Source organism: Perognathus longimembris, unplaced genomic scaffold, assembly GCF_023159225.1.
Source record: "Perognathus longimembris pacificus isolate PPM17 unplaced genomic scaffold, ASM2315922v1 HiC_scaffold_5393, whole genome shotgun sequence".
Classification (NCBI taxonomy): domain Eukaryota; kingdom Metazoa; phylum Chordata; class Mammalia; order Rodentia; family Heteromyidae; genus Perognathus; species Perognathus longimembris.
In genome coordinates this window covers 85,658-97,561 of record NW_025960815.1, presented here as the reverse complement: position 1 = coordinate 97,561, position 11,904 = coordinate 85,658, and the positions used below count along the sequence as shown (strand labels likewise).

Here is an 11,904-nt window from a genome sequence, read left to right as displayed (position 1 = left end):
CCTCCATTCCTGATTATAAACAAACTAAATTTTCAATCTCTTACTTCTATCCCTACAATTTCCCTAAATGGACCTCTTACCTGTACAAATCTGTCCTCTTGGCATAAGGAGTCTACCTATCCCAGCCAAGATGCATTCTTTCCATCATGCATCTGTGCCCTACTTCTCTCTTAAGGACTTGGCAATTTACCTACATGTTAGGCTATTAGAATCAATTCCCTTTTTCCCAAGGGAAAATTTAAATGTCCGGTAGGACATTTTTTTTTTCTCTGTCAGTCTCGGGGCTTAAACTGTGGGCCTGGATGCTGTCCCTCAGCTCCTCAGCTCAAGGCTAGTGAGCTACCACTTCAGCCACGGGGCCACTTCTGGGGTTTTGGGGTGGTTAACTGGAGAGTCTCATGGACTTTCCCGCCTGGGCTGGCTTTGAATCGGGATCCTCAGATCTCAGCCTCCTGAGAAGTCAGGATTATAGACGTGAGCCACCGGCGCCTGGCTTCCACTAGGACACTTTTAAAATGTAAAACTACTTTTTCGTTGTCTCAATGAGATCACACTGACTTGACTTCTCAGTATTTTTTTGTCTTAAATTCCTTTGCAGCCCCTACAGCATGTATGGTGAATGCTTAATAAATATTCTCTGAATATGACGTTTATCCAGTATGTATTCTCTTCTGTTGGCCAAAGCCTGGATTCTCACGAAAGGTTTGTCCATATTCCGTGGTTTTCCCTCCAGTGTGAGTTCTCTGGTGCTGAGAAAGGGATGAGCTCTGGCTGAAGGCTTTCCCACATTCTTTACACTTGTAGGGTTTTTCTCCAGTGTGAGTTTTCTGATGCTTCGTGAGAGATGAGCTCTGGCTGAAAGCTTTCCCACAATCCTTGCACGTGTAAGGTTTCTCTCCAGTGTGTGTTCTCTGGTGCCGAATGAGGGCTGAGCGGTCACGGAAGGCTTTGACACAATCGTTGCATTTGTATGGTTTCTCGCCAGTGTGAGTTCTCTGGTGCTGAGTCAGGGCTGAACAGTAGCCAAAGGCTTTCCCACATTTACCACACTCATAAGGCCTCTCCCCAGTGTGAGTCCTCTGATGCTGGAGAAGGCCTGAACGGTCGCTAAAGGCTTTGCCACACTCGTTACACTTGTAAGGTTTCTCCCCAGTGTGAATAACCTGGTGCTGGGTAAGGAAAGTGCTCTGGCTGAAGGCCTTCCCACACTCATTACACTCGTAAGGCTTCTCCCCAGTGTGAATTCGCTGATGCTGAGTAAGGTATGAACTTTGATTGAAGGCCTTCCCACACTCACTACACTCGTAGGGTTTCTCCCCAGTGTGAATTACGTGATGTCGAATGAGGGCTGAGCGATGGCTGAAGCCTTTCCCGCACTCCTGGCATGTGTAGGGCTTCTCTCCAGTGTGAGTTCTCTGGTGCAGAGTAAGGTGGATGCTCTGGCTAAAGGTTTTACCACACTCCTTACACTCATAGGGTTTTTCTCCGGTGTGAATTCTCTGATGCAACACAAAAGCTGAGTAGTAACTGAAGGCTTTTTCACATGCACCACACTTCCAAGGTTTCCTTTCTACACAAATTCTCTCATGCCTAATTATGTCTGAATTCTGTTTTAAGGTTTTTTTCAATGAATCACAATTATGGAGTCTCTCTCCTTGCTGTTGAACAAATAATGACGGATGACGAACATTTCTTCTAAGTTCATCGCACTGGTAACTTTTCTCCCCAGGAAGTTTGTTCTGAGGGACAACCTCTTGTATTAGATGATTCTCATGGTTTTCCTGCTGACTTCCTAAAGAGTTTTCACATTCACTGGAACATTCCCCTGGAAATCTTTCTATTAGCGCCCCAGGGGCTGATTCTTCTTTATAAAAGTCTTTCTCTGGAGTCAGCACTTTGCTTTCTGGTATTGCTTCCCAGTCTGAAAGAAGCAAAAATATACAAGGTATCATTTCCTACCTACTGTGGTAGAGAAACAGTAACACAAATAAAAACTAAGGGTCAAAGCTCTCAAAAACAGCCTTGAGAGGACACAGGAAAGGTAGGTGAAGACAAAGTACAACTGCATAAAGGCACTCAGCATCCCTCTGTGTAACAGGATAGAGAATAAAAAAGAGTAACAGGACACGACTAAGCCCAGGTGATTCGGAGAAGTGAAAAACAAGAGTCTGAAGAAGATAAGAGTTGGTCTCAGAAACAGATGTCTCTGTGGACCATCCACTACACCCATCTCACCACGGTCTCTCACTGCATAAATCAAGAAAGGCCCACTTCAGCTAATCTCATTACCAATCTTCTCAACTCCATTATGTTCCAATTTCTATGAGCAGACAAGTCTTTGAGAGCCATCCCTCTTAAACAAATGTCTCTGTTACTACTCAGTCAAGATGGGACACAAATTCTTGAAGTGAGTTATCAATGTAGTCTTTACCTATAACTTCAAATTGACATCTATAATTTCAAGTTATCATAAAGCTTAGAAGTTAGGAAGCAAATGATCATCCGATTGCTTACTGTTGTTCCACACCCAACAAAACAGGAGTATAGAGCCAAATTTGAAAAGAAGGAAAGGAGCAGTGTGTGTTATTGAAGACAAGGTTACAGCTCCATTGCTCAGTCCCTAATCTGCCAAAGTACTTATCCAAAGGCCCTAGACTTACTAAAAAGAGTACAGGGAGAAAGCTTCATTGTTAAAAATGTTTAACTAGTCCAGGTATAGATGATGCTATGGTTTGGGTATGCTGGTAGCTTGATCCTCAGTTTGGCAGTGTTAAGGTGGTGACAACTTTAAGAAGTGGGAGGAGGAATGATAATATGGCTGGGCAGGAAAGCCAGCGCCTAGTATGGGTGAGGCCCTGGGTTAGATGTCCCCCTGCCCCCGACCAGACACATACACAAAAGAAAACAAAGAGGTAGGATCTGAGAGGCAATTGAGTCATAGAGTGCCCGCATCAGAAGGGATTAATGCTGGTCCAGAGGAATGAATTCATTCTTGCAAGAGTGGGTTGTTATAAAGAGAGGTCGTTACAAATGCTTGGCTCTTTCTGTCCATCATTGTTCTCTCTCTGTTTCTCTGCCATGCTATGATACAGCCAAGAAGGCCCCCATGCTAGCCTGGAGTATCTTTTTTTAAACAAAGAAACACAAACAGACTAATAAAGATGATACTTAATATCTAATCACGTGTCTACATGAAGTGACATCAATACAGTATTGAAAGCTGTACACCACACTTAGGGAAGTACCTGCAATTTTAAAGGACAAATGCTGGGGGAGGGGGAAAGCGGTAGAAAACAAGGGAGGGGGTGAAAATATTGGACAAGAAGACATTACTGCCTTACTTACATAGCTGTGACCCCTCTGACATCACCCTTACAATAAAATAAAACTAAGTTTTAAAAAAGTACATAGAGATCTGAAGAAGTATAGTTCAAGGTCAACCTGGGGAAAGACCCTATCCCAACCACCGCTGAGAGCAGCACTGTGGCCCCAGTTTCAAGAGAGGATGCCAGTAGGAGGATCACGGTCTGAGGCAAAAGGTGAGACCCTACCTGTAAAATAACGAAAACAAAATGGTGCTGGGGGTGTATTTCCCGTGGTAAAACACCTGCCAAGTAAGCTCGAGGTCCTGAGGTCAAATTCCAATAGCAGATCCCTGCCACCCGCAAAAAAAGTAAAGTCAAAGGTAAATAGGTGTGCCCCAAATATCTGTGGACACATGGTTAGTGGAGGGTCGTAAGGGATTGCAGGGTTTGTGTAAAGGGTTCAAACTGGAGAATTGAGAAAGGAAGAAGTTTGAGCAGGTAGATTAAAAAAGGCCTTGACAGTAGACAGAAAAACGGGCAGAGTGAACAATTCACTAGGGGGATCTAGCCATCCTATGATGCTTTGATTAGCCATAGTAAGACTAAAGAAAATATAGTTAGCTGGTAGTCTATTGCAATAATCCAGTTTGAAAGAAGTAACTAAGTCAAATCCACTACAGATTTCAAAAACAAAATACTACTGGGCACCAGTAATCCTGGCTATTCAGGAGGCTGAGATATGAGAATAACAGTTCAAAGCCAGACAGCCAGACACGGAAGGAAGGTCAGTGAGGCTTTTTTCTTTTCTCTAGTCCTTGGGCTTGAACTCAGGACCTGTTTGCTGTCCCTGAGCCTCCTTTTGCTCAAGTCTAGCACTCTACCACTTAAGCCACAGCACCACCTCCAGATTTTTCTGAGTAGTTTTATGGGAGGTAAGAGTCTCCCAGAGGGCTGGGAATGTGGCTCAGTGATGGAGGGCTTGCCTAGCATGTATGAGGCTCTGGATTCCATTCCTCAGTACCACACAGAAAAAGCTAGAAGTGGCTTTGTGGCTCAAGTGGCAGAGTGCTAGCCTTGAGCAAAAGAAGCTCAGGAACAGTGCCCAGTCCCTGAGTTCAAGCCCCAGGACTGGCAAAAAAAAAAAAAAAAGAATAGAAAAAGAGTTTCACAGACTTTCTTTCCCAGGCTGGCTTTGAACTGTGATCATCAGATCTAAGCCTAATGAGTAGCCAAGATTACAGGAATGAGCTACCAGGCTTGAGAGCCTCTTATCTCTGAGTAACTGCAAAAAAGCCAGAGGCAGAGCAGTAACTCCAGTGACAGAGCACTAACTCTGAACAAAAAAAGCTCAGGGGTGGTGCCCAGGCCCTGAGTTCAATCTCTAGAACCAGAACACACACACACACACACACACACACACACCATCTATTAATAGCATTAATTGATAGCACACATTCACTTAATATTCTAAACCCTTATCTTACTTTATTTGCTCCTCTCAACAAATCTATGAATTGAGTGCTAACATCATCATCTTTTTAATCCTAGAAAACTTGAGTCACATAGCATAAGTGCCTTGTTAATTATCAGAGCCTATAATCCTAGCTACTCAGGAGGCTGAGACCTGAGGATCACAGTTCAAAGCCAGCCAAGCAGGAAAGTCTATGAGATTCTTATCTCCAATTAACCACCAGAAAACCAGAAGTGGTGCTGTGGCTCAAAGTCGTAGAGCATTAGCCTTGAGCAAAAAGAGCTCAGGGGCAGCACCTAGGACATGAGGTCAAGCCCCATGACTGACCAAAAACAAAAAAATCAGAGCTACTGAGCAGTTAAGATTGGCTCTGAGGGCTGGGGATATGGCCTAGTGGCAAGGGTTCTTGCCTCGTATACATGAAGCCCTGGGTTCGATTCCCCCAGCACCACATATACAGCAAATGGCCACAAGTGGCGCTGTGGCTCAAGTGGCAGAGTGCTAGCCTTGAGCAAAAGGAAGCCAGGGACAGTGCTCAGGCCCTGAGTTCAAGGCCCAGGATTGGCAAAAAAAAAAAAAAAAAAGATTGGCTCTGAACCTAGAATAGCTGGCTCCCATGGCTATACCATGCTACGCTGCCTCTGCTTGGACACAGAGCAGAAGTAAACTTACAGAAATCAATTTATAGTCATTAATCAGAGACTCAGACAACAGCATCATCACACAGAGATATAGTAGTGTATGTAAAGAAGCCTGGCTTAAAGTCTTATATCCAAGCAAGTTATTAACATGGAAATGTTGGTTCCATTCCACTTTATTTTGGAAAAGAAACTGATTTGACAGCACAGAAAGTATCTTCAGAAACAAACAAATTTGGGGCTGGGGACGTGGCTTAGCGGTAGAGTGCTTGCCTAGCATGCATGAAGCCCTGGGTTCGATTCCTCAGTACCACATAAGCAGAAAAAGCCAGAGGTGGCACTGTGGCTCAAGTGGCAGAGTGCCAGCCTTGAGCAAAAAGAAGCCAGGGACAGTGCTCAGGCCCTGAGTCCCAAGCTCCAGGACTGGCAAAAAACAAACAAACAAACAAAAACACCCATAAAAAACAAATTCTGCAAAGAGACTGGGAGTCCAGTTCCGTATTTCCACAGGTCCAGTGATTTCTGAAGGCTGTTCTACAAGCGAGTCCAGGCCCGCTGGCGTAGCATTTTCACTGTGCCCCACAACTGTTGAATCAATCACTCACCTGGACTGGCTGTTTTCAAGACTTCTCTCTCCAGTTGGTCCCTGTGCTCCAACTGAGCGATCGCACTGGGCTTGGATAGTGGAAGCCCTGCTCATGGGGAGAAAGAAGAGCAAGTCTGATAGATAGCTCAGTGCTGGTTCCTTGGTCTATAGAGAGCAGCATAAAAGAGAGGCCGGTTCTGAATTCTTCCTCAGCAGTGCTCAGAAGGCAGAAAAGTTGATATGGCTTTATGTGAGTTCAGAGTAATTAGTCACTTGCATTTAGCTCTTCCTACTAAAAAAATAAGCCCTTGTGTTCTTAAGAGTTTTTCCTATAACTCTGTGTTGGCATCCTTGCTTAAGGAGTAGAAAAAGAATGTTACATGCCCATATGATAGAGGTGTCCAATTCTAACGCTAGGAGCATTGAAATGATATCCAGAAATAACAGGAACTGCCTGTGTCAGGCCTTACAGAAATGAAGAATTAAGACCATATAGAGTGAAGGACCTCAAAGACCCTAGGAACTGAGGACCCAAAGCTACAAGCTGGGTTTTCACAGGGACTGGGGTGCCATCCTTACCCAGCAAGACCAGAATCCTGTGCTTCTTGGGCACGGCTCCCTGGGAAGGCTTCAGCGGCCCCCACTGGCTGAGAGCCGCAGCCATAGTCCTGATAAGCGATCCCTGGAAAACCAAACACAGCAGCACTCACCAGCAGGTCTCCCCTGCGGCCTCAGGAGGGACCCAAACTGACAGCACAGGAGGGTTACAGGACGGTTAGGGAGGCGAGACAATACGACACCAACATCTGCAGATTCACTCTGCCTCCATTCATCAGAGCTACATGGTACCTGCAGGTAGGAAGCAAAGCACCTTCGATGTAAAACCCTAGCCAGGGGCTGGTGGCTCACACTTGTAATCCTAGCTACTCAAGAGGCTGAGATCTGAGGATCGTGGTTCAAAGCCAGCCCAGGCAGGAAAGTCTGTGAGACTCTCATCTCCAATTAATCACCACAGAAGTGGTGCTGTGGCCCAAAATGATGGAGCACCAGCCTTGTGCAAAAGAGCTCAGGAAAGAGTGTCCAGGTCCTGAGTTCAACCCCTAAGACGGACAACAAAGAAACAAAACACCTGGAGGTTCCAGGTTCTTGGTTTATGCGCCAAGAGTTAGTTACAGAACTATAGAACGTCTAACTATTAATGGATGGCAAAGGAGAGACAATGTAACTGTGAATTAAGGTTTTGGCAGTAAAGAACTTTGAAGTCAGAGCCTTAGGCTTGCTAGACAGGAATTCTAATTCTACTACTCAAGCCATACCCCTACACCTTACCTGCTTTAGTTATTTTTTTAAGAACAGGTTTTAATCCTTTTAGAAACCTATCCCCTATAGGTAAAAATCAAGGTGCTTGCTGTGCCACATGAGTTTATTCAAGCTCAAAGGATGATGACAGCTCTAGAAGTGCTCTTGTCATTTCTCCTGAAGGGAACTGCCCCGCCCCACTCATCCTTCCACATCCCGTCCTTGCAGCCCTTTGGGTGCTCCCCACTTCAGATCTCCACAGGGCTTTCCCCCTCAGGGCTCCTTCCTGGACTCCGGGGTGGTAGCAGCTGCCCCTTCCCTTCCTTGGAGTCACGCAGAAGGAGGGACTTTGAGACTGAGGTGCCAAATGACCTTAAGCTCCAACAAGGCCGTTTCACTAACTGAAGCAGCCCCAATACTGTCACAGAACAGGAACTCGGGAAATACTTGTTGAATAGTCGAAGGAAGGAAGGGAAAACCCAGAATTCTACAAACAACATGGGTGTGATGGGCACAAGCCTATAACACCAGGATTGTGAGTTCAAGAACAGCACGTGCTACAGAGAAAGTTACAGGCCAGCCTGGGCTCACAAGCAGCAAAAGAATAGGAACAAATCTAAGCAGAGTGCTCCAAAAAGCGCACAGGAACAGGAATGTGGAGGGGGATAGAAATGTATCAAACACTAAAAATACCGTTGGAATCTTTATCCTATCCTAACTTGATCGAGATGACTGTACGACATTTAGTTTGTCTAGTAAAATGTGAGAAGAAGGAGGCCAGTAAAATGCTCCTTTGAAGCCATCTACTGCTGATAAAACAACTGTCTTGTCGTTTTTCTAGTTCATAAAAAGAACTTTTATACAACTATAATTTAACTGAGAGACACTAACACCGACAACAGGATGTCTTACCTCTTTTTGAACTGCTGCTTTTGCCAAAAGTCTTTGCACATGCATGAGGGACATGGCATCACTACACAGGACAACCCCAGTTTATGCAGTCTCCTGTCGACTGACAATGTCATAGGAACCATGACTGTACCTGGGGGTGTTTTGTGTATATTCAACATCCTAAGTAGCTAGGATTGCTGGTGGGAACCACTGGGGTCCGGCTTCTATTAGTCATTCCTACACTGAAACACAAATATGTATTTCCTTGTCCAACAGCAGGGCGGGTCGCATTTCACAAGGCCAATCAGGGTTCCGAGCGGCTAGAAAGCACGCAGCAAGCACGCGGTCGGGAAGCAGGAATGCGGGGAATGGAACTTGTGTGGGTGCGAGGAACGTGTTCCGTCAGGTTCACCCTCATGGGCTGGACGAGCCCAGCGGTCTAAGAATCGGGGTGCAGTGACTTCTAAGCAATCGAAGCTTACCTGAGGCCCCGGGGGCGGCACCCCATGAGTCACGCCACGGTCTTCTGGGTTTCTAGTGCCAGGAAGCTCTGAGTCTTCAAAGAGGGAACCTAGGAGGGGAGACCCGCGCTGTGCCAGGGGCTGCGCGCGCCCGCGCACCCGGGCGGGAGGTCCCCGGCCACCTCGCCTCCCCACCCCGAGGGGCCGGGGCCTGGCGCTCCGGGGTCCCCTGCCCTCCGGGGCCCTCGGGGCCCGGGCAGTCATCCCCTGCGACGACCCGGACGCGGGCGGGCCCTCGCCCACCGGGTATTGGGCGCCCGGCCCCGGGAGCCACGCACCGCGGCGGCGGCCGCCTTTCGGGGGCTCACGGGGCGGCGGGGACGGCGGAAGGCGCCCGGGGGGGTCCCCGTCTCCGAGGGTACGGGGGTCGGCCATGGAAGCCGCCCCTCCAACCCGCAACTCGCCCGCCAGAGTCTGCATAAATCCGCGAGACGCCGCCAGCCAGCCCCGGCGCCCCCGGGGGCCCGAAGCTCCTCCGCGCCCTCCGCGCCCCGCGCTCCCCGCGCCCCGCGCCCCCCGGAAGGACCGGCGCGCGGCTTTCCCACACCCCAGTCCCGACGCCGCACGCACCGCGCCGAGGGCGCCCCGCAGGGCGACCGTGGCCGAGGAGAACGCGGGGGCGGAGCGGGGTGTGGCGGGCGCGCACGCCCGCCCGCCGACCGCGAGGGGAACTACAAGTCCCAGAAACCTCCGCGGGGCGCGGCTCGGAGCCCCGGATGCCGCTTCCCAGAAGCCCCCGCGGCGCGGCGCGGCGCGGCCCGGGTGCCGGGCCGGAGAGGAGGTGGCGGCTCGTCTTTCCGACGTGTGATCCAGGGAGTCGGGATAAAGCGAGGGGAGGAATAACTCGGGCAGAGACAGGTCGGGGGGGGGTGGAATGCAGAATGGACTCGGCGGGGTTAGTAATTCGATCCTCCCACAGAAGGAGCTGAGCCCCAAAAAGCCTGTTGAAAAGAGCTTCGACTTGGACGTGAAGGAAACGCGGACTCGGGTCTTCGAATGAAAGCCACTGTGCTTCCCACAGAGAGCCCACGCCCAGCCGGCCCTGCAGACGCGGATCTAACCGGGGGTGGCGGAGAAGGGGCCCGTGCGTGGAGACACCGCACCGCCGGCTCTCCTCCTCCCACCAGCCAGAGGCCAGGTACAGGAAGCCCCTTCCAAAGATGGCAGAGCCACGGGGCACACGCAGCTGACCCGGCAGCAGCGACGGGACATCGCCTCCTCTTGCTCACCATCCCCGACACAGAAAGTTTCTTCCCTTTGTTGGTATACCAATGGTCTGTAAGTGGAGTTGAAGAAATACCATGGAATTAAAACCCATTGATGCCCCGCGAATCACTGCTCTCTCTTGCAGATGGATTGCCTTTGAATTTTCCTAGATTTAGAGAGGGTCTCTCTCTCTCTCTCTGCCAGGACTGGGGCTTAAACTTAGGGCCTGGGCTCTGTCCCTGAGCCTCTGTGCTCAAGGCTAGTGCTCTATCACTTGAGCCACAGCGCCACTTCAGGCTTTTTCTGTGTATGTGTTACTGAGGAATCGAACCCAGGGCTTCATGCATGCTAGGCAAGCACTAAGCCACATTCCCAGCCCAAGTGAGGATCTATCTCTTTTTCCACTGTCTTAGTGGAAAGCATCCTTGTCTTCCTCAAGATGCTATAGTGATGTAAAATTCATTTACTCTGATATGTAAACTGATGTTAAGAGAGATGAATAATGAATCTGTCAATGCTGAGTAGGACAAAATCAAACATGTAAAGAAAAATATTGTGGCAAACGAGTAACAGATTGGGAGACATAGATTCAGCTGAAGGGAGAGATGCTAAAAGTTTCCATCAGGTTGTAAGAGAGGTCAGACTTGAGACCACAAGTCAAGCTTGGTGTGAAACCACAGGGCGTGCATCAGATACGTGTCGGGTGACGTCACGGGTCCGCAGCCCTTTGGCTCCAGCCATTTCCTGCCAGAGCCCAGGAATCACCTCAGACATTTGACTGCAGCACCTGTGCAGGATGGTTACCTGCACGGGAGTGGCAGGCTCTCCCCCTGGCCTGCCATAGGCCAGACACATGCGTGCCTCAGGTTTCTGGCTCTTTGCACTATTTGTAGGCGTGTTGAAGTGCCACACAATCAGTTGTAGAAGCTAGTTTCCTTCAGAGTGGCTGGGTGGTACAACTTGAAGCTGAGGGTGCTGATTAGATAAGCTCCTTCTCTTCCCTGAGCCCAGATGCTCCACCGCATCTGATTTTTCCACACAGACTATTGGGAGACTTCTGATAGAACCACACAGATAGAGCTGCTACACAATCTCTCTTTTCAGCTTAGGAAATAGAGGCCAATGGGTAACTGGTCAACTAGCTTTTCTTCCATCTCTTTGCTTCACACTTCATCTTCCCTCCCATTAGCTGTTCTGAGTTTATACCTTATAAACAGGCAGCTCTTGGTCTTTGCCTCTATTTCCTAGGGAATTTGGACTACCAGCTTTGCCTCTCCCCTTGCATTCATAGAACAGCTCTCCAATGTGACTTCCTTCATAGCAGAATCTGTTTCTTGCTAAAAACTGCCCACAATCTGTACATTCACAAAGACTTTCTCTGGTATGAGTCTCTGAGGTTGAGTAAAAGATGAATAAACAGGGAAGGCTTATCACACTAAGCTAAAAAAGCATCTTTCTACTATGAGTTCACCAAGGCTTAATAAGGGTTAATCTGTTGCTCATGGAAAGGTTTCCCACACTCAAGTGTGAGACCCAGACTTTCCTTAAAGGAAGACTACTCCTGTTACCGAAGGCTATCCTGTATGAAGGGAAGGCAGGAGCAACTAGAAAATCTGAATCAGATGAAGTGTTATTCTTTCCCTGATAAATATCTGGAGTAGCCCCAAGGAGCAACTAGTGTTCTAGGTTGGGGGAAATTACTGGCCTAGGAGAACAGAATGTGAAGAAAAAATGCTTCCCCTAAAATTTAAGCAGAACAAAGGAAAACTATGGAATTTATATCCTCACTTGGCTTCAATTCTATGCTCAAGTCCATTCAGATTCTGAATTTGTTCTGATCTCTTCTTGCCGATAATCACAGAATGTCTGAAGAGAAATACTGGATTTATTTGCCAGTCCTGAGGCTTGAACTCAGGGTCTGGGAATGTCCTGACCTACTTTCGCTCAAGGCTAGCGCTCTACCACTTGCTCTACTTCTAGCTTTTTT

At 48.3% G+C, this 11,904-nt stretch overlaps 1 protein-coding gene across 1 annotated transcript; it reads right to left on the bottom strand.

The window, feature by feature from the left end:
- Window positions 1-484: 484 nt before the first annotated feature.
- LOC125345204 (zinc finger protein 501-like) lies at window positions 485-8,537 on the bottom strand. The gene is made up of 5 exons (XM_048337417.1): window positions 8,212-8,537; window positions 6,805-6,849; window positions 6,580-6,682; window positions 6,020-6,106; window positions 485-1,921 (listed from the first exon to the last, which is right to left on the bottom strand). The coding sequence occupies exons 1-5, from the start codon at window positions 8,263-8,265 to the stop codon at window positions 651-653; spliced, it is 1,560 nt and encodes a 519-aa protein (XP_048193374.1). The 5' UTR covers window positions 8,266-8,537; the 3' UTR covers window positions 485-650.
- Between the last annotated feature and the right edge of the window lie 3,367 nt (window positions 8,538-11,904).

What these genes read in the sequence shown, in the direction of transcription:
- LOC125345204 (XM_048337417.1), bottom strand. Translation starts at nt 8,265, where the DNA reads ATGTCCCTCATGCATGTGCAAAGACTTTTGGCAAAAGCAGCAGTTCAA. An exon ending in CAGGATTCTGGTCTTGCTGG is followed by an intron (nt 6,107 to 6,579) that starts GTAAGGATGGCA and finishes CCCCATGAGCAG; the next exon opens with GGCTTCCACTATCCAAGCCC. An exon ending in CTTGAAAACAGCCAGTCCAG is followed by an intron (nt 1,922 to 6,019) that starts GTGAGTGATTGA and finishes TGCTTCTTTCAG; the next exon opens with ACTGGGAAGCAATACCAGAA.